We start from the raw sequence: 18695 nt of genomic DNA, 5'->3' as shown, positions 1-18695 counted from the left end.
AGTGGGCAGGGCCGAGTGCCAGCCCATCCCAGGTGAGGCTCTTCCCACACCAGGGGCAGAGCCGAGGCCCAGGTGTGTATGTTCAGGCTCACTGGGCAGTAGAAAAGCAGTGAATGGGTGATGCTGGTGCTGGGCAGTGGGGCCATGGATGTGGTGAGTATGGAGTTGCTTCCTTTGCCTCTTTCACAGCAGTAGGTGAGCCACAAGGAATGCTTGCTGCTCTGTTTCCCTCCTTTAATGTGTAGTGTTCTGGCTGCTGCCTCTGTCAGCAGCAGGTAGAAGGTTAACCCTATTAGGTGGGTGTTCCCAATGCTCTGTCTGCTCTCTGTGGAACTGCATGGGTGTGTTTTCCTTCCCCAAAGTAGGGTGCTGAGGGGATACTGGTGCTGCTTTTAGCTTTCATGTTACACTCCGAGATGAGCTGTAGTTGCTCCATCTTAATGTACTGAAATGTTTCAGGAGGGGGGGGGTTATGTTTTCAGTTGTTTGGAAGCCAGGGAGTTAATGAACAGTCAATGCCTGTGGTGTGGGCATGGCTCCAGGTGTGTGGGCAGAGGGCAGTGCTGGTTACACATTGACTCATAGGAGCTTCCAGGCAATGGGGACACGGGGGATGGAGGCAGCATGGAGGCAAGGGGCCTTCCTCTCTGCTGCCCCACATCTTATAGGGTCCCTCTCCCTGGGTCTGTTGTATGTAGGAAAGCAGAAAAGTCAGAGTTCTTTTGGTCAGTCCCTGTGTCAGCACAGACCTCCAACTGCTGCTCCTTCATAAAAATGTCTTTATTGAAATCCTAAGCTGGGCTTTATTCTGCTTCCTACAATGATATTAATGTTAGAAGATTGTTTTATTTATAGGGAGAAAATATGGAAAGTTTAGCTGTCCCCTGACTCTGTAATGCTCAGAGCTTTCCGGCCAGGAAAAGTTTGTTTCCTTTTTGTTCTCTCCCTCTCTCATCTTGCATGCTCCTTTGCCAAGTGTGTTATTATTCCTGGTGAATTATTTGGCCAGATGTGGCAGTAATGCATACTGTGAGCCCTCTCCATTTATTAGCAGAACCTCCTCACTTTGCCAATTTCTCTCATCCCAATTGTATGACTCCTCCCAGGTGAGATCAGGCTCCCCAGGGTCCCATCCAGTCTGGCCTTGGGCACCTCCAGGTATACAGCACCCATAGGAGTGCTGTAGGAAGCATCAAACAGCAATAGCCCTCCCTTTAACTAGCTGCCACACTGAGGAAAGAGGAATAACAAGTTGACAGGGGAAAGGGATCCTTGTCACAATGAGTGTGCCTGGCCAAAAACCCCATTTACAAGTCCTATTGCTCACAGTGCTGGGCACAAGCACACGGGTACTTTTTCCTTTCTGTTTTCTCTGTCTCTGAGGGGACTGGTGTGGAAATACAGGAACAAAAGAAAATTGGTGAGGGGAGGTAAATGGCACTGAACTCTTCAACTGTGGCTCCAGCACGTGCAGAAGCTCAGTGCTATTGCATTAGGGCACCACGCCGCTTTATTTCCTGTCTGGCGTTGCTGCAGAGATCTGGTGCACGTGGGGTTTGTTTTAAACCAGCTTCATCCTCCCTGAGCCTCTGAAAGCTCCCATTCCCTGTGGGCTCGCTGCTATGTTATGTCTGAGCAGCTCACGTGGCATTGCGCTGCTGACCGCTAATATGAAATATAATTGGAGCAATTCAGCCCGTTCTCCCCCCCCCCCCCCAAGGGCTGGCTCTTTACATCATGCACTGCCCTGTGAAAGTAATAAAGTTAGTGAAAGGGGTTATTCAAGAGAAATTGTCAGTGTTTAATAAATCGCGCAATTAAATGCAATAAAACCTCAGTGCGCTATTCATCTGTTCTGCCTTAACACTTAAGGCTGGGGCTTTTTTCAGAATAACGAAGTTCTGTCCTAGATAATTTTTTCCAATTTCCTTATTGGACAGGTCCTCACGAAGCCTTACAGTTCTCCGTGCTGAACTAAGCTGCCGGAGTAGTGCACCTAATGTAATCGTGGCATATAAAAAGTTATAGAGCAGTTCAAGGGCTTAAGTAGCTCATAAATTGTTCTTCATATTTTCTCCTTAGTTCAGTTTGTGGCTGAGTTGAAGCCACAGCAAAAGCCACGGACTCCTTCCTGTAGAATGGGACAGCTGAAAGGAGGTTGTAGGGAGGTGGGGGTCTGCCTCTGCTCCTGGGTAACAGTGATAGGAAGAGGGTTGATGGCCTCAACTTGCATCCAGAGGAGGTTCAGGTTGAATTGTAGGAAAAATATATTCTCTAAAAGAGCACAGACTGCCCAGAGGGGTGGTGGGGTCACTGTCACTGGGGGTGTTCAAGAAACATGGGAATGTGGCACTGAGAGATGTGATCAGTGGGGTTGGTTGGGCTTGGGGATTTCTGGGGGTCTTTTCCAACCTAAATGATTCTATGTCTGGGAGGGAAGGGTAAGACAAAATGCCCATTAGAGGCTCTTTCAAAATGTAGTGTTGTTGATTAGTTCTCTTCATTCAAAATCACATATGGCTGTGGAATTGACTGTATGGGAGAGGAATTGAGTGCCTTACTTGCTGTTCCTCACTCTGAGCAGAATACGTAGCCTCTTTTTCTCTGTTACAGTCACGCACGTTGCCTGTTGCTACTCTATAAGCATCTGCTTTGTGCTTTCCTGTCTTTCCCTGCCCAGGAAGGTGTGACTGATTTCAGAGCCCTCCGAGCCAAATTTCAGCATGACTCCAGCATTGTCACCAAGCCAGTGCAGCCCTGCCAGAAGCCTTCCCCCAGGTTGGGTTCCGGAGGTAGCAGCGTGCCCAACAGTAAGGCAGATGTGCTGATACCCAGACCCAACAGGGAACCTCCCTGTCCTGCATCCCAGCCCTCTGCCATTGCCCAGAGGGCCAGGATGGGTCACACAGAGCCAATGGAGCACAATGAAGAGCACAAAGGAAATGTCTCGATGAAAGGGCTGAGCTCTCCCAAAAGCAGTTCTTCAAAGTATCCAGTGTCCTATTGCACCGAGCAGAAAGCAGCAGTCCAAGGTGGCCCTGAGGATGCTCCACTTCTGAACTCTTTCCACCATGCACTACAGATGTGGCAAAATACTTTATCTGGAGGTGAGAAAGCAAGTACTGAGCTGCCAGCCCGGCGGACAGTGAACCTCTATGTGCAGCCCAGCCCAGAGCAGAGGGTGCTGCATGTTCCTGCCACACCAAATGGCAGCAAGGTGCCTCCAGTTGGCAGCCATCCTGCACCAACCCAACCCACCCAGGGGCTGGCTTCTACCCAGACTGCCCAGGGAGATGGGAAAGCTGCTGAGAGCTCTGCATCAACCACATTGCAACCTCAATGCCAGAAAGGTAAAGTTAGCTATAATTTTTACGTTATATATGTGTGTATATATATAGATGCTGACCTCAGGATGAAGCAGTGATGGTAAGAGGCGTTTATGCAACAGCCAACAGCACTGCATGTGCTGCAAGGAGGGGGTAATTGCTGCCTGTGCTTTTTCTCTGGAGCAGGGTCGAAGCCTCTCCATTCTCCGCTGGGAGCAGGGACACAGATGAACAGCCCAAGAAGCAAACCACCCAAGATAAGACCTCTTCCTTCAGCTGCATCCCTGGGTCCTGCCCCTCAGAAGCCCTCAAGACCCCCGAAGGTCGATCTCAGCTCTTTCCGAAGCATGGTATCTTCAGTTCACAGGCAAAATGAAACAAGTAAGAGATATCATTGAATCATTAAGGTTGGAAATGTCCTCTTAGATCATCGAGTCCAAACCCAGCCCACCTCACCATGCCCACTATGTCCCCCAGTGCCACATCTCCACAGTACTTGAACTCTTCCAGTGTAGGTGACCCTAGCGCTCCCTAGGCAGCCTATGCCTCTGCATCACTGCTCTTTTGGAGGATAAGTTGTTCCCATTATGCAACCTAAACCTCCTGTGATGCAGCTTGAGGCTATTTCCTCTCATCCTATTGCTGTTACCTGAGAGCACAGGCTGATCCCCACCTTGCTTCAACCTCCTTTCATGGACTTGTAGGGAGCCATAAGGTCTTTTTCTATTATTTTCAGCTGAGTGGGAGAAAATAAAATATGTGATTCCTTGGTATCTATTAGGCAAGTGGAAATATGAGGCTGTTATTCGTTTCTCATAGATTCCTCAGACATTAAAGAGAGACCATCAGTTGCAATGAAACTGGTTTTTGCCCCAGATTCAGGGAAAGGATCTAGTGTTCTGTGCTCTCTCCCAGATGCAACTCCAACGTGCTGTGAACACCTTGTAGCTGGCCGTCACACTGCAGCACGCCGATCTTATCACCCCACCTCAGTGCAAAATGCCCTCACTCTGGAGCACACAGCTGTGAGAAGGCACAATAAAATCAGTAGAAACCGGTCTGCTAATCCCCTGCTTGTGTTTTAGATACAACTGAGGGCAGCGTCATTAAGTGTTCCAACAACAAGTGATGCGAAAGTTCAGTTTCCCATAATAAAACCCTATTGATGCAGGGTAATGGAATATTTTGCTCTGCTTATTAAGTGGCTAAATGCTGTTTCTCTATAGATAGAAGCTTAATCATAGCCAGATCTTCAGGCACAAATTTGCTGAATTCAAAGGGAGCTGTGTTTCTATGATGGGCTCAGCTAAAACCTCGTTGGCTTTCCTGTGGCTGTGCTCACTGCTCTGTGCTGAGCTTAGTAAGAATTAAAGGGAAGGAGAGAGGTTCTCACTGCAACTCTTTTCTAATGTACCTACCTTTTCTAAACGTGTAAATGGCATGGAGGAAAGTAGTTATTTCAGTGCCATCATCTGCATTCCCTATTGATATTGCTCAGTTATTGATCTCTAGAAGACCTGAAGTCGTTGCCTGGAAACGTGAAATAATGCCATTAGTGCAGCCACATCCCCTGGCAATCCCATTTCACGCCCATGTCTGTGTGCTGCCTCGAGGAAAGGCCCCTCCATTTCTGCAGGAGAGTGGTGTTGCCTCCGAGCACTAATCCTCTGTGTGTTTGTGTGCAGCTGCTGAGGAAGAGGACTACCTGATCCCTGAAAGGTGAGCGTATGGTGAGCATCCCCTGGTGCCCATCAAATGCATGAATATACTGTGAAAATGGGAAATGGAGTGGCTGAACCAGAGCAAATAAGTTTCAGATTCTTAAAAACACCCTTTGCTGTTTTCAGGACAAGGGGGAATGATTTTAAGTTGAAGAAGGGAAGATTTAGGTTGGATGTCAGGGGGCAGTTCTTTACCATGAGAGTGGTGAGGTGCTGGAGCAGCTGTCCAGAGAGGTTGTGGATGACCTGTCACTGGAGGTGTTCAAAGCCAGGTTGAATGGGGCCCTGAGAAGCCTGGTCTGGTATTTATTTATTTATTAGTTATCTTGCTCAGGTACTTGTGATACGGTCTTTACAATAGGTCACTTGTTAAATATTAGCTATGTAGTACCAGGTATGTGGTTTAAGTGCATAGCAGCAAAATAATAGGAAAAATTCTCCCTTGAAGCCCAGAAGTGGGAACCTCACCTGTAATAAAATCCCACTGAGATCCCGGTGCTGCCTTCTGGGCCAGCTGGTCCCAGGCTTCTCTCCCATGTTTGGGGATAAACACTGCTGTTAGCAGTGCCAGGCAGGGACCCACCAGCCCAGCTGTATTACGGGTCTGGTGGAGAGCCAGGATACATATAAACATCAGCCTGGTGTTCAGCCAAGCTCCTGGGGAACTGTTCTGCCCCAGGGCTCAGGGGTATTTATCTTTGCACCCACTCTAGAGTGGTACCAATTTGAATTGCCACAAGAGGGAAGTGGGAAAAAGGAAACTGGAGGGGGTGTGGGCTGGGGAGACAACACTGAGTCTATGTGGTGTATGCTGTGCTGGTAATGCAGTCTGTTGCTTCATTGGCTTAGGACAAGGATCTTTGTATTACTTCCTGGTATCTTTTCCTGCCTAAGCAAGAAACTTCCTGCTAAACACCCAAACCCACAGACCCTGTTCTCTCTTTTATCTCGTCCTCTCAGCACTCAACATGAAGAGCAGCATAATTATGAAAAAACCCTGATGTACCTGAATCACTCTGAGGGCACCACAGCCCTGCGTGTCATTGAAGGTACTCTGCAATACAAGACTTTTAAAGGGATTACATGCTGTCTGTGCCCACGGCCTTAAAAAGGGGAATGATACAGCTGCTTCAGCTTGGTGGAATGATTGTGCAAGTTGGTTGGGGTGAGCAGAAATGACTGCCTGTATCGTCCCTTGGCTCGTGGGCAGAGGGACAGACTCGGGTTACTGACCAAAAATAAATCTGGATTTTGGTTATGAGATGACTTTCATATGGTAAAATTGCCATCAGGAGAATTAATAAGATATTACCTGTGGGGAAGAGAAAGTAGAGCAGATAGTGAAGCAGACCTCTGTTTTTGTCTTGGGAATGGGGAATTTTAACATTAAGATCACTTCCATCCCCACCATTACTTTCTCCCAGTATGATAATCACTATCAGGATTGTTCTATTTTCGCTGTTTAAAAAGTTTGCTACTTTTGGAGGATGTTAGTTTTTGCCTTGTTCATTGTTTTAATCTTCCATTGGAATGGGAGGAAAGCAACTTCCTTGGGGAGACTCACTATAGCTCTTTAGGGTTTGCCTCAAGGGCTACAAACACTCTGGCCAGCCAGACTTGTCACTTGCAATCCTCTGAACATAAGCCTAAGTTAAATAGCAAACTCAGGGACCCTGGCTGTTGGGATGTGGTGAATGTGTGCCTGGATGCTGAGCATGGAATAAATCTGGGGTTTGCAACTTGAAGTACAGTCATGTACAGTCAATTAAAAACTAATATCTGTTTGCAATTATCTTTTTTAGTAGCTAAGGTGGAACCTCAAGAACACGAGGTGAGTCTCTTCACAGCCTAGTTTGGCATTCTAGGCTTGACTATACTGTATGTACCGTGCCTTCATTTCTTAAACCTTCTGCTATTTGTATTTCCTCTCTGATGAGTGTTTCTGTATATGTGTTGTCTGTTAAGAGTCTCAAAGAATAAATAAGAAATTGCAGGGGGGACATGAAGATTAATGAGGTTTCCAAACACAGCTGGGGAGAGAGTCAGTCCCCTTGACTTCCTCTGCAAACATGTAAAAAAGTGGTAAAGTCATCTAGACTTTGGTGGCAGACCAAGTAATTGTCAAGCACTGGTATCAGGATTGTAAATTTTGAAGGCAAAATCCACCAAATTTGTTCTGGAAGCTCTTGTCAAAGGCGAGCTGGTGCTGGTAATCCCTCTGTGAAGGCTTAAAAGCAATGTTGAGCTTCCTGATCATGGAAGTGCACTTTGAGCTTTGGTTCGTAAGTGAGGGTAATGTCTGTGGGGACAACCATATGGATTCTGGTCCTCTGCTGCATGGATGGCTCACTGCAAACTGCAGCTGGACAATTCTCATGTTTCCCTAGTTACAAAACCAGTGGCAGTGGAGGTGTCCTGCAGGATGATGGATTGCGCAGGGCAAGAATTGTCTCCAGGAAAGCCCTGTGTGGCTGCACAGCTCGCAGTGGGTAACTGGGCTAAGAGAGCATCATTTCATGGGGAGAGATGATTGGGTGTTGGTTCTGGCTCTGCTGAAAGGGAAAACTGCTCTTTGGAAAATGTCAAACTCCACTTTCAAATGCTGACTTGCTAAGCAATCAAATTGCCTGGGAAGCAACGCAGGCTTCCAAATTCACTTATCTGTGCATGATTTGCAGAGAGGTTCTGTGGCTCATCTGTAGCCTTGTTTTATGGAAGGTTGGAAAATCTTTATTTTCAAGTATTAAAAAGCTCTCCCTCCTCTACTGTAAGCTCTCCAACCTGTAATTGCTTTCATGCTGACGAGTAGCTTCATTGGCCCCAACCCTTGCACCGTTACACTATTTCCATGCAGTTTGTCAATATGTGTGTCCTCTGTCCCATTGAGTAGAGGAAACATCCTTGCCTGATGGCTATTCCAAATGTAGAAGGTTTATGAGCTTTCTGAAGAAATATTTCTTTAAATAGTAAATGATAGTTTAGGTACCATGTAGAAGCTTGACTTGCTGCAGAAATCACAGGGGCTGAAGACTTTCCTCTTCTTTATTCTAGAAACAGAAAACTTTTCTCTTTGGCGAATCCAGGTAATTTCCTTTCTCCTAAACTGCTTTTAAACCCACTGGTTGAAGCCTGTATTGCTGGTGGGACTTGAAGCATGGGATAAAAGGGGGTTTTCCCATTTCAGTGGGAAACATTATGATGCTGGGGGGAGAAAGATATCACGTTCTGCTTCTGTTAATATATCTTCCTAATCACAACATAGCATGGCAGGAAGCAAGTCATGTGAGCAAGGTAGCACTGCTGGCACATGGATCTAGCTTGTCCATTGGCACTATCAGAAAACAGCCACCCCAACTTGTCTCCACTGCAAGAGTGATTGCTATTACCCTCAGTAACCAAACTGATGGGCACCTACATTATTCAAAGGGAGATTGAGCTGCCTGTTGTTCTGAGGTCTCTCCCATTTCTGAAATTTGCAGTCCTGGAAGATCTATAATAGAGGATGAAAAAGAAGGAAGAAAAAATCTTGAAAGAGAGAAACTGGAAGTAAAGAAGGTATTCATGATAATGTACCCTTTTAGAACATCCTTCATGTCTTTGCATCTTCTCCTTTTATTCTCTTTGGTTGATAAAGCAATTGAAATATTTGATCCTTTAATTACTTGGGTTTTTTTAATATCTTTTCCTTTGCTTGCCCATTACTTGACCAGCACTGCCTAAAAGGCATGTAGTGCTGCCAGGAAGCGCGTATGTCTATTGGAAATCCCTGATGAAAATGGGTGTGAAACCCTTCTAAGTCCACAGAAGGATAACTTATTTGTTTATGTACGTGTTGTATTAACATGTATCAGAAAACTGTATCTAAAGACTGGATCAACTGAATCAGATATCTGATCTCAGCCAGGTGGAAATGAATACATCATTCTCAGAGGCCAAGGCAAGGAAGATGACAGAGGTGGGATGAAGGTGTCACGTATGAGTCAGGATGTGACCAGTACCCCCCAAAGGCTGGCAAAAGACAGAGCAGAACCCTGTGAGTATCTGGTTTGGCTGTCAAGTGTTTCCTCAATGTTCAGTCCCATCTGTTGCCCAAATGTCTCTTCCATATGGGAAAAGATGTTAAAATTGAACGCAACTCTTGAACCAATTTAGTTAAACCAGGGCAAAAGGTTGCATGTGCATTTGTGTTCTGTTCTGAATCATTTATTTTGGTTTTGCAAATAGCTTCCTAAGTTGGTTAACCATCTGCACAACTCAAATCGAGGTGTTTGTTTTCCTAACAGATTGCCCTTATCCAAGGGAGCTGAAATCCACCTCTTCTGCTTCTCATAATTTATTGAGTCTCAGAAGAGTGCTTGGCTGGGGTTTGTGGTGGAAGCACATGTGAGCGAGCAGGAGGAGAGCCTGGCATCCCTCCCTGTAGTATGGAGTATGGTTCCAGTGAGCTTTCTTTTACATTTATGGCGTCTGACCTCAGTTCTCCCCTGTCAAGATGGTCTAAGGTTGACACACATTACTAGCTCTAGATGCTGAGCTGCACAGTCCAACCCAGGTGTGACTGTAAATGCTGTTCTGTAGCTTCAGGTATAAGCACATGGGCTGTATTCTGCTAAGACTTGACTCTGCCCCTGCAAGGTGTTAGTGTGAAGGAAAGAAAAGTAACTGCTGGGCAATGTGGGCAGAGCAGAGGTGTGGATTGGCCCATTATCTGTCTCAGCATTGCTACCAACCATGATAAGCTCTCCAACAATCATTTCTGCAAACATCCATTAATTTTCTCCTGTGATATTTTTAGCTGAGGAGGAATCTTCTCAAAGCTGCCATAACTGAGAATACCTATTGATATTTTGTATTTCTTTAATGTACTGCAAAACTTTTATCTTCAAGTTTTAATATGTTATATTTTTCTGAAGTATTTTAAAGTTCTTCTGTAAGTCAAGAGTAGTGACTTTTCTGGGCTTCTAGAATGGGAAGTAGACCTGAAAGCTCTCATCTACTGTGGCATCAGCTGCCAGTCTGAGCAATTGCCCTTAACCTGAGAGAAGCTGCACAGAAAAGCTTTTAAAGCAGAGGTCCTTTCTCGTTTGCAGCATATTATGGTGCTCCCAAACCAACTGAAGACAGACCAACCTCGAGCCCAAACCATCATTCACTCCTGCTGACCCCAGAGGATGTGTATGATGATGTTGAGGGACTTCAAGACAGACTGTGAGTATGGAAGGAGTTCTTCACTAAGGCTGAAATGAAAAGTCTTTTATAAAGTGTGCTGCCATAAATACCCATGTAATACTTCTTTCTTGCCTTCAAGCAGCCGTGCATCAGATGCCTCAAGTCCATCTGCTTCAGACAGCAGTAAGTGCAGCACATGGGGCTGCTTTTAATTTGGATGGTGCCTGGGAGATGACGTGAATACCTCTGTCTGACTTTCAACATCCATGATGTCTCCTCCTGGCCTGATAGCTCTGAATTCCCATTTAAACCAGTGGGGAGCGATGTTTGTATCTAGTATGGAATTCATGTGAGCATCTTTGAAGTATGGGTAATGTGTAAAGGCCTGGATGCATTTTACCCAGCAAAAGCACCTCATTGCTACTGAGTGTGGTTTGTGATAATGGTGTGCCTTGGTTTTAAATTTCAGGAAGCAACTATGAAGAAACATATGAAGATGTTGAGACTGGGAGTGATAATCCAGCAAAAGAGGAGTAAGTTGCAGTTTACTAGCCTGAATTTCAAACTTGATCTTGCATGCCAGGTACTGGCTGGAAGCCTTACTTTCCTAATGCAACTGCAAAGAGTTGCTGTATGGGTGGATTTATTTCTCTTTTCTCCCTCTTTTCCCTTTGGCTGACATTTAGGAAGCAAAATAACACTTACCAGTCCCTAAGCAGTGAGGCCTTCCTACTGGAGCCTGCAACACTCTCCATCCAATGGAACGATTCCTCTTGTAGAGCCCTGCTTGCATGAAATACATAGGGCAGTCTGACCCTCCTCTTGCACAAAAAGGTTGTTCAGCTGTAGATGAAAAATGGCACCTCCTCACATGCCAAAATGCTCAAGGGACAAACAGAGGCACTGTCCTTGTAAAAAGGACAACAAATATTTTGGATCACAGACAATTGGAAAGCTGAAAGGAGCCCAGGCTGTGAGCAATGCCTGTTGCTGACATGCTCTGTATTACTTGCAACCTGCTCCTTTTTACAGGGCTTTTCATGATACTTGCTTCCAGAAGGTGTGTTATAAAAGCAATGAGTTTAGCAGCCTCAGGTTTATATGTTGCCTGGGTTTCCTTGGTGGATTAAGAGGTGAAACTTGAAGTTGGTTGTGTTTTTGCTTATTAGCTCTGTGAGGTTCTCTGCCTTTGCTGATTTCCTGCATCCCTTTGTACGAAATAGAGACAGCCTCTGGGAATGGCACATGGGCTGCGGATGCTGCACACAGTTACTGTGAGTGCATCTGGTGGCTGTGTTCTAAGGAGCAGCGTGGGAGGAATAATAAGGTGTTTCTGTACATCTGCTTTTCCCCTATGAATGTGGGACTCATACTGGTGTGCATCTGGATTTGAGTCTACTGTGTGCCAGAGAGGGGGGGAAAAACTATAGGAAACTTGAAACCCTGGAGGTGATGGGGCAGTTATTAGAAGGTGACTGCACCACTTCCCCACAGATGCTAATTCTTGGGGAAATGGAAGAGCAGTGCATCTGGCTGAAGCTTACAAAGGAATTTTGCAAGAGAGCTGGATGTCCATCTTAAATGTGGTTGGTCAGGAAGCTTTTTGTCCTTTTCATTGTGATTTCTTTGTTAACTCCAAATATGTCTGGGTCAGAGAAGGATAGGAAGGGACTTCACCTCTTCTGTATTTCAGCTCCAGTTAACATAGAAAAATTCAAAGCTAAACAAAAGATTTCAACTTGGACATTATAATTGATCACCTTTTCCTCCATCTTTACCCTTTACATTGAAGCCATTGTTCATCCTCATGATGCTGTTAGTCTTAAGGTGTATTGCTGGAGGAGGTCTGAGTTTTGCTGGCTCTCTTATCTGCTTCAGGTTCTCGAGGGATATGAGTGTTGCAGCTCACGTACTTCAGTGCCCAGTGTCTCTCTAATTAAAAACCTTTTCTATTTTGGATAGAGCAGAAAAACAGAAGAGATTCAGAAAGCTGTTTAAGATAGAAAAATTGAAACTGAAAAATACCAGGTTCAAGGAGAACTTAAGGTAAGCAGACTTTGCTTGCCCAGCACTTTCCCCCTCTAAATCTGAGCCATTGTATCTGTAATAATTTGAGAGCAGAAGGTAAGGAGCACAGCTTTACCTGGGAAATGGCTATGGCAGATGTGGCCAATGGTCCAGCTATACGGCTTCTTTAATATCAGAAACCTGCAGAAGCTGGTCTGACAGCAGCATCCACTGGCATAACTTAAGATCCTTACCTCTCTCTTTTGGCAAATGCTGTTGGTATCCAGGACCTCATGTACCCACAACTGCTCTGCATTGCTTCAGCAGTACAAGCATGGTGTGCTGCCAGCCTGTTGATGCTCATGGTTTTATGAGCAATGTTGAAGGGAAAGCTGGTTCCTAACAGTCTGTTCTTCTATCTTCAGGTTGTTTTCCATGTCGGTGCCAAATTTAGGTAAGCATCATACATGTCTGGCACTTGTGTGTGTGGGGAAATGGTGAGCTGCGCGGTGGAGAAGACTTTGTGTTGTGCCTCTCTGAAAATAATGTGTCAGTATTCATCTGAAGGTTTAATATGGGATTGCACTGCAATTAAGGGTGGTTTTTTTATTGTTTTCTGGGGTTTTTTTGTTTGTTTGTTTTTTTAATTATTATTATTTTGGGGAAGATGCTTCAGAAAAGGATGAGATCCTTCAGATTTTAATATGTTCTGTGAGGCAACACAGGAAGCAGCCTCTGCTGAACAACAGCAACTGCAGTCCAGCAGCTTTCTGTAAAGCTTTAGTGCTTCCCAGGCAGTAACTGCCCATTGGAGGGACTAAGTTATGCCTTCTGTAAATGGGGTGGACATACCAACTGGCTCATGCACACACCTGGGGATGGTGATGGTGTGAATGTCCCACATCCCCAGGGTAGGAACTCTGTCTGGGAGAGTGCAGCTGGGGCTTGGAAAACCCACACACCTTGCCTTGTGCTGGAGTCGTGGCTGGTCTTTGGAGCTGTAGGATCTTCCTTTTGCATTGCCTTTAGCCCCTTGAGTTGAGTGACTTGCAGCACCCTCCGTTCTCTTCTGCAATAAATAGCTTTGAGTGCTGGGCCCAGAATGACCTTTTCCAATAACATTATCTGCTTCCTTTGGGTGCTAGCAGGTATCTTCCAGGAGGACGTGGTGTATGACGACGCTGAGACAGAGCAAAAAGACTCCAGGTGAGAAGGGGTTCTACCAGCACTGGCAAAGGAGATAAGTCTACTGGGGACCCTACAGTGCCATGAGGGTCAGGAGCAGGTCAGGACCCCCTCCTCTGGAGGCAGTGCAGATGCACTCTGCTTGTGTGTTTAATTTGGCAAGAAACATCCCCCCAAAATGCTTCTTTGACATTACACAGTGCCAGAGATGTGTAAAGGACTGAGCTGCACGCTGCCGCAATGCAAAGTTGGGATCGTTTTCCTAAGGAAGGAAAATCCCAACTCCCAGTGCTGATAAACAGCGCGGTCCTGGCAAGCTCCTTGTCAGAAAAATTGCTGTTAATGGAAACAGCATGTCTCGTGCCTGGCTGCCAGATGATGGCGGCGGCAGCGTGTGCCTCTACAAAGCGAGTGCATGTTTGCGTCTGGGTGGGAGATGGGGGGAGGCAGGGAAAAATCATGGCTTTGTACAGCCTGGGTTTGGGGAGGGGATGGGATGCATCATGCTGCAAAACCTGAGTTAGTGCAGTGCTTTTCCCTCCCTCCTCTCAGAGAGAAGGAAGACAAGTACAAAACGTGGATGCCAAAATTCCTGATGGCCAAAGAAGCGAAGGACCGACGGAGGAGCAATGACAATGTGGAAAGGTCTTTATTGGTGATATACCTTTCTCCCATGTTTAATGCTGTATGGGGTGAATTGTGCTGCATTCCTCTGAAGCCATTTTCAAGAGCAGGATGTCTTTTCTTAAGCAATCAGTTAGTATTTGGCTACTGCTCCAAGGCCCTATTGAGAAACTTGATAAAGTATCCAGAATGCAGAATAAACTCTTGGATCTGAGCTGTATGCAATTGGGGATGCCTTGTGGGTGTTATCCTGGAGCTGTACCTGTTCTTCTCACTTAGCTGAGACAACAAGGTGTAATTGCTCTGCATTGGTCTGATTTCTGGTGTGCTCAGTTTCATTCCCCTTCCAGTTTTCCCTTGATCAAATATTCAATCTTCAATTATGAATCAACTGTTTCCATTTTGGCAAGACCCTTGGTTTTAGAAGACCCCCATACAATCTGCATGTCCCTTTGTCCTTAATTTAAATTATTGAAATCATTTTAATCCTATTTTTTCCATCCAGAATTACCACATTGCCTCTTGTTGTGCCATTTGTGCTTGAAAGCAAGCATATTCAAGACTTTTTGTTAGTGGTGCTGCAAAGACTCCTGTAGGAAGCAGGCGATTTCATTTCCCTTTTAGATCAGATAAACATGCACTGCAATGAGCTTTTTTTTTGTGACCCGGTCCCTGGGACTTCAAACACATAGAAATCAGTGATATATTTTCCGGGTTCTTACCGCAGAGTTCCTGTGTGGGGCTGCTGAAACACTGCTTGTTGTGTAGCACGGGGCCATGTGTATGATTGTACAGAGCACCAGGAAGCTGATGTGATTTCATCAGCTCCTTAGAGAGCGCAGGTCCTCCAGCCTGAGGCTGCCGATGGCAAATCTCTTAACAGCTTAGAAATCCTTGATTTCAACTGTTGTTTCCTCTTTAAATTTAGAGCATGAAAGTTAGCCTGTGACTTACTCAGTGCAAGTTGCTTTTTTCCCCCTCCAGTCTTAGTTTTAAAATGATTGCCAGAGCTGTAATCCTGTGTATAGACCAGTAAGAGTGTCCTCTCCATGGCCTTTGCTTCCCTTGTCCAAGCTGTAAGAGCTTGTTTTCATTTTATACTGCTATATAAAATTCTGCTTTGGTGATATCCTGCTCTGTGAGTTTAAAAAAAAAACAGCAAAAATAGGCAGGACTTTTGAACCCCCATAAACAGCTCTTGATGGAAGGTTACCTGGGGACCCTTTGTGTCCAAGTATAAATAAAAACAGAACAAAATGAATTGTTGGGGGCAAACTCAATTGTCTATGAAAACTCGACTAGTTTGAAATCCTTGATAAAGTGTTTATTTATTCTCATGCCATTTACAGGGGAAACGCTTGTTCCAAAAGGAGATACCAAATGGCTCAAGTTATGCTCACCAACACATTTGAGTAACTTACTCATCCCTTTATGAAAAACAGTGATATGAGTAGTGTGCTTTGCTTTTGTAAGGTTTCATTGCAGCCAAGCCTGGAGCAAGGCTCTGGGTTGCATTTCCTACTGTTTCCCAGTGCCAGGGATTATTTAAACAATGCTCAGGAATGTGTGTTTCTCTCTCTTGATGCAGAAGTATCTTTAAAATCAAGAAGAGCAATGCAGAAAAAAATAAGATGGAAAAAGAAGAGAAGATATTTAGAGAAATGTTTCTGGTACGTGTCCCTTTTAGAGCACATGCTGTGCTAGAGGAGGAAGGATGATCTGTGTCATGTTTAAGAGAAGCATTGTGAAAATTTGTTTTTATCTACACTGGCAGAGATATCCAACTAGCCTGCTGCATCATCTTCTCACCTAGGATTTCCATCAGGGATGTTGTGAGGCTTTTCATAGAACCACGGAATAGTTTGAGATGGAAGGGACCCTTAGAGGCCACCTAGTCCAACTGCCCTGCAATGAACAGGGGCACCCTCAGCTCCATCAGGTGCTCAGAACCCATCCAGCCTGACCTTGAGTGTCCTCAGTGATGGGGCAGCCACCACCTCTGCAGTGTGTTTCAGTGCATTGCTAACCTTATTGTTAAAAAGCTCTTCCTTATATCCAGCCTAAATCTTCCCTCTTTTAGCTTGAAGCCACTTTCCTGTTGTTCTATTGCAACAGACCCCTCTTTTGTCCTAAGCAAAGCCTCACAACCTAGTCCCTCCAGCCTTCCTCATTGCCCTTAGAGACATTGCATGTCATTGTGGAGTAACATCTGTCCTTGTTCTCTATCTACAGTATGACAAGGAAATCAGAGTCATCAACACAGCAACTGCTGCATGCTCCGTCCCCAGCAAGAGGAGAGCCGACCTCCCGCTCACAGCTGGAGAACAGCTGGATGTGATCGATGTCACCGAGGGCAGCGCATTGATATGCCGCAATTCGGAGGGCAGATGTAAGTCTGTGGAAACTCTCTGGCACAGGTGGTCAGCATTCAATCCGGTTTTAAGGAGCAAATTGACTTGGCAAATAATATCATGTGCTTTGTGCTGAGCCATTGCTGCTATACTTGCTCAGGAATTTACTGATTTGCTTTTTTCTCCTCCTTTTCTCAGATGGGTATGTCCTAGTGGAGCACTTGAACTTCAGGTAAACTTGGATTTTATTTATTGCCATGCCTTTTTTTAAGGGTTCTTCCAACCTAAGCCATCCTATGATTCTGATATTTTCTTCTTCTTCTATGTACGGATATTTGAGATATAGAGGAATGTGCTTTAAACTTCTGAAGCCAGGGGAGTGCTGATGTAGACAGCCAGTATTAAATGTTAAATAAGTATTTCTTGGTTTAGTCTGTTATTACAGTTACAAGGATTTGCAGTCGTGACCTATATAATTTAGAGATCTTTTGCAGCCTTCAGATATGCCATATTAATTCATATCTGCTGCAAATGCAATCCACTCTGTGTGGATTTCCTTGCCAAAACACACCCCTAAGCTCCCTGCTTCAACAGCATTTCTTTGCATGCCCATGGGTGATTACTACAAACAAACCTCTTATTGCCTGTTGCTATGAAACTTCCTTTTCTGACAGGCAGTACTGACCGCCCTGGAGCATCCCCAAAGTGCTGTTCTGAGTCTGGGAGAGCCTGTGTTTGTCAACATGGGGAGCTAATGCCTATGTAAATAAAGCTTTATTTTTTACACTTTCTCTGGTAAGCATGCAAGAGATGCTTTCTCTTTTTTTGGCCTTTTTTGAACGTCTTCACTGATATTTCTCAACATTAGTTACTTCCAGGGTTACTCTCTTTCTACCTCCCTGTTCACCTATGGAATGGCTGTGAAATTTGTGTGAGGAGTCTTATGCTGTTTAGTTGCTCCATATCCATCTCTTACTGTCCATTTTAAGTGCTGGAATTACATGGTTTCTAATGAAATAACATTGAGTTTCCTTTAGTCTTGAAAGTATTGAGACAACAGGTATTTATTACATTCTTGCTGGATGAAGTATATAAAATAGTGGAAAAGTTGGCTAGTTCCTTTCGAAAATAAAGAATAAAGAAAGTAAATAAAGCCTTCAGTAGAAACGTACTTTATTTTTGCAAGCTAACATAGGCATCCAGGCCGTGTGAAGGCTGCCTTCTGGCTTCCCCACTGCACAGCAGCAGGTATGCACCCAACAGTTGTCCCTGTGTTCGGAATGCTGAGTGCTTATTTTAAGAAAAAAATGCTCCTAAAAGTAGGAGGAGAAATAGAAACTGCCCAGGGCTTCTCCTTGGTGTATCCAGTGAATACCTTTACAAAAGAAGAAAGAAAGGTGAACTCTGAGTTTGTTTTCCAGTAAGGTTTTTACGTGGCTTTGGCAGAAAGGAATATGAACGTAGCTGTGCTATGCAACCCTTCCCCAGCCCCCTATTGGTGTGCTCATAAATAACCCTATAAATGTAGGTGGCTTAATTAGAAATTATTAAATGTTCCAGGCTTAAGAAAACACGGCGAAATAAAAACGCTGTTTGCCACATGGCCATTTCAAAGCTGGCATCGAAGGCATCAGAAAAAACAGAGCAAATATTTAACATCTACTTTCAAGTCTATACAGGCATTCTTATTTATTTTACCATGTGGTTACTATTAAGTGTGTTGGCCTCCATCCATCCTTGAGAGAGGGGGGGGAAAAAAAAAAGAAAGAAATAAAACAACCCCCTTCAAACATGCACAGCTTTGCACACTTGCCAGCCTAAATATTTAGATTTCTCCAGGGGAGATGGAGAGCTGGGGGGCTGAGGTGTGTGCTTGGCCACGGAGCTGCTGGGGATGTGTGTCCTTCTCCCCCGACCTCCCAGGGCCCTGTCCTGATGGCAACTGAGAAGATATCAGCTCACTGGGAGGCTCTTCTCTATGGCCATGTTTAGGGCTGATCCCTTTGGGAAAACACCTGATTGCATTTTTGCCCTCCTCCCTGTCCAATGCTACCTCTGTTAATGATACAGTGCATGCTGCAAGTCTCTTCCATCATGGTGAAACACTAACATTTGCAATGCTGTTGGCTTGATGCAAGAAAGCCTTGCAGTGCATTCATGCTGCAGTTTTCTTGGGTGGATTCCAGCACACGTACGGAGGGAAAGCAGTTGATATGGGTTGGCTTAAGACAATACAGAACTTTTTGCATTCAGCAATTTGGATTAGATTTCCTTGATTAAACCACAGATTGGATATACTTAGGTCAAGATGC

The 18695-nt window shown here is 45.0% G+C and overlaps 1 protein-coding gene across 4 annotated transcripts; it reads left to right on the top strand.

Moving 5' to 3' along the window:
* Positions 1–17175, top strand: FYB2 (FYN binding protein 2). 4 transcript variants are annotated; one of them, XM_032446417.1, is made up of 20 exons: positions 7–153; positions 2681–3350; positions 3513–3707; positions 5012–5045; positions 6008–6096; positions 6850–6878; positions 8099–8130; positions 8527–8602; positions 8948–9080; positions 10138–10255; positions 10356–10399; positions 10686–10749; positions 12179–12262; positions 12649–12677; positions 13372–13429; positions 13961–14053; positions 15621–15702; positions 16265–16421; positions 16582–16615; positions 17058–17175. In XM_032446417.1, exons 1-20 carry the CDS (start codon positions 121–123, stop codon positions 17065–17067), a joined length of 2064 nt encoding a protein of 687 aa, XP_032302308.1. In that variant the 5' UTR covers positions 7–120; the 3' UTR covers positions 17068–17175. The 4 variants fall into 4 exon arrangements, 3 of the variants coding, with proteins under 3 accessions (XP_032302308.1, XP_015726143.1, XP_015726144.1); XM_015870657.2 differs by having other exon boundaries at positions 13369–13429; XM_015870658.2 differs by having other exon boundaries at positions 9–153; positions 10359–10399; positions 13369–13429.
* The last annotated feature ends 1520 nt before the right edge of the window (positions 17176–18695 follow it).

The sequence above is a fragment of the Coturnix japonica genome, chromosome 8, assembly GCF_001577835.2.
Source record: "Coturnix japonica isolate 7356 chromosome 8, Coturnix japonica 2.1, whole genome shotgun sequence".
NCBI lineage: Eukaryota > Metazoa > Chordata > Aves > Galliformes > Phasianidae > Coturnix > Coturnix japonica.
The sequence above is the reverse complement of the archived record's forward strand: the minus strand, read 5'-3'. Positions and strand labels throughout refer to the sequence as shown.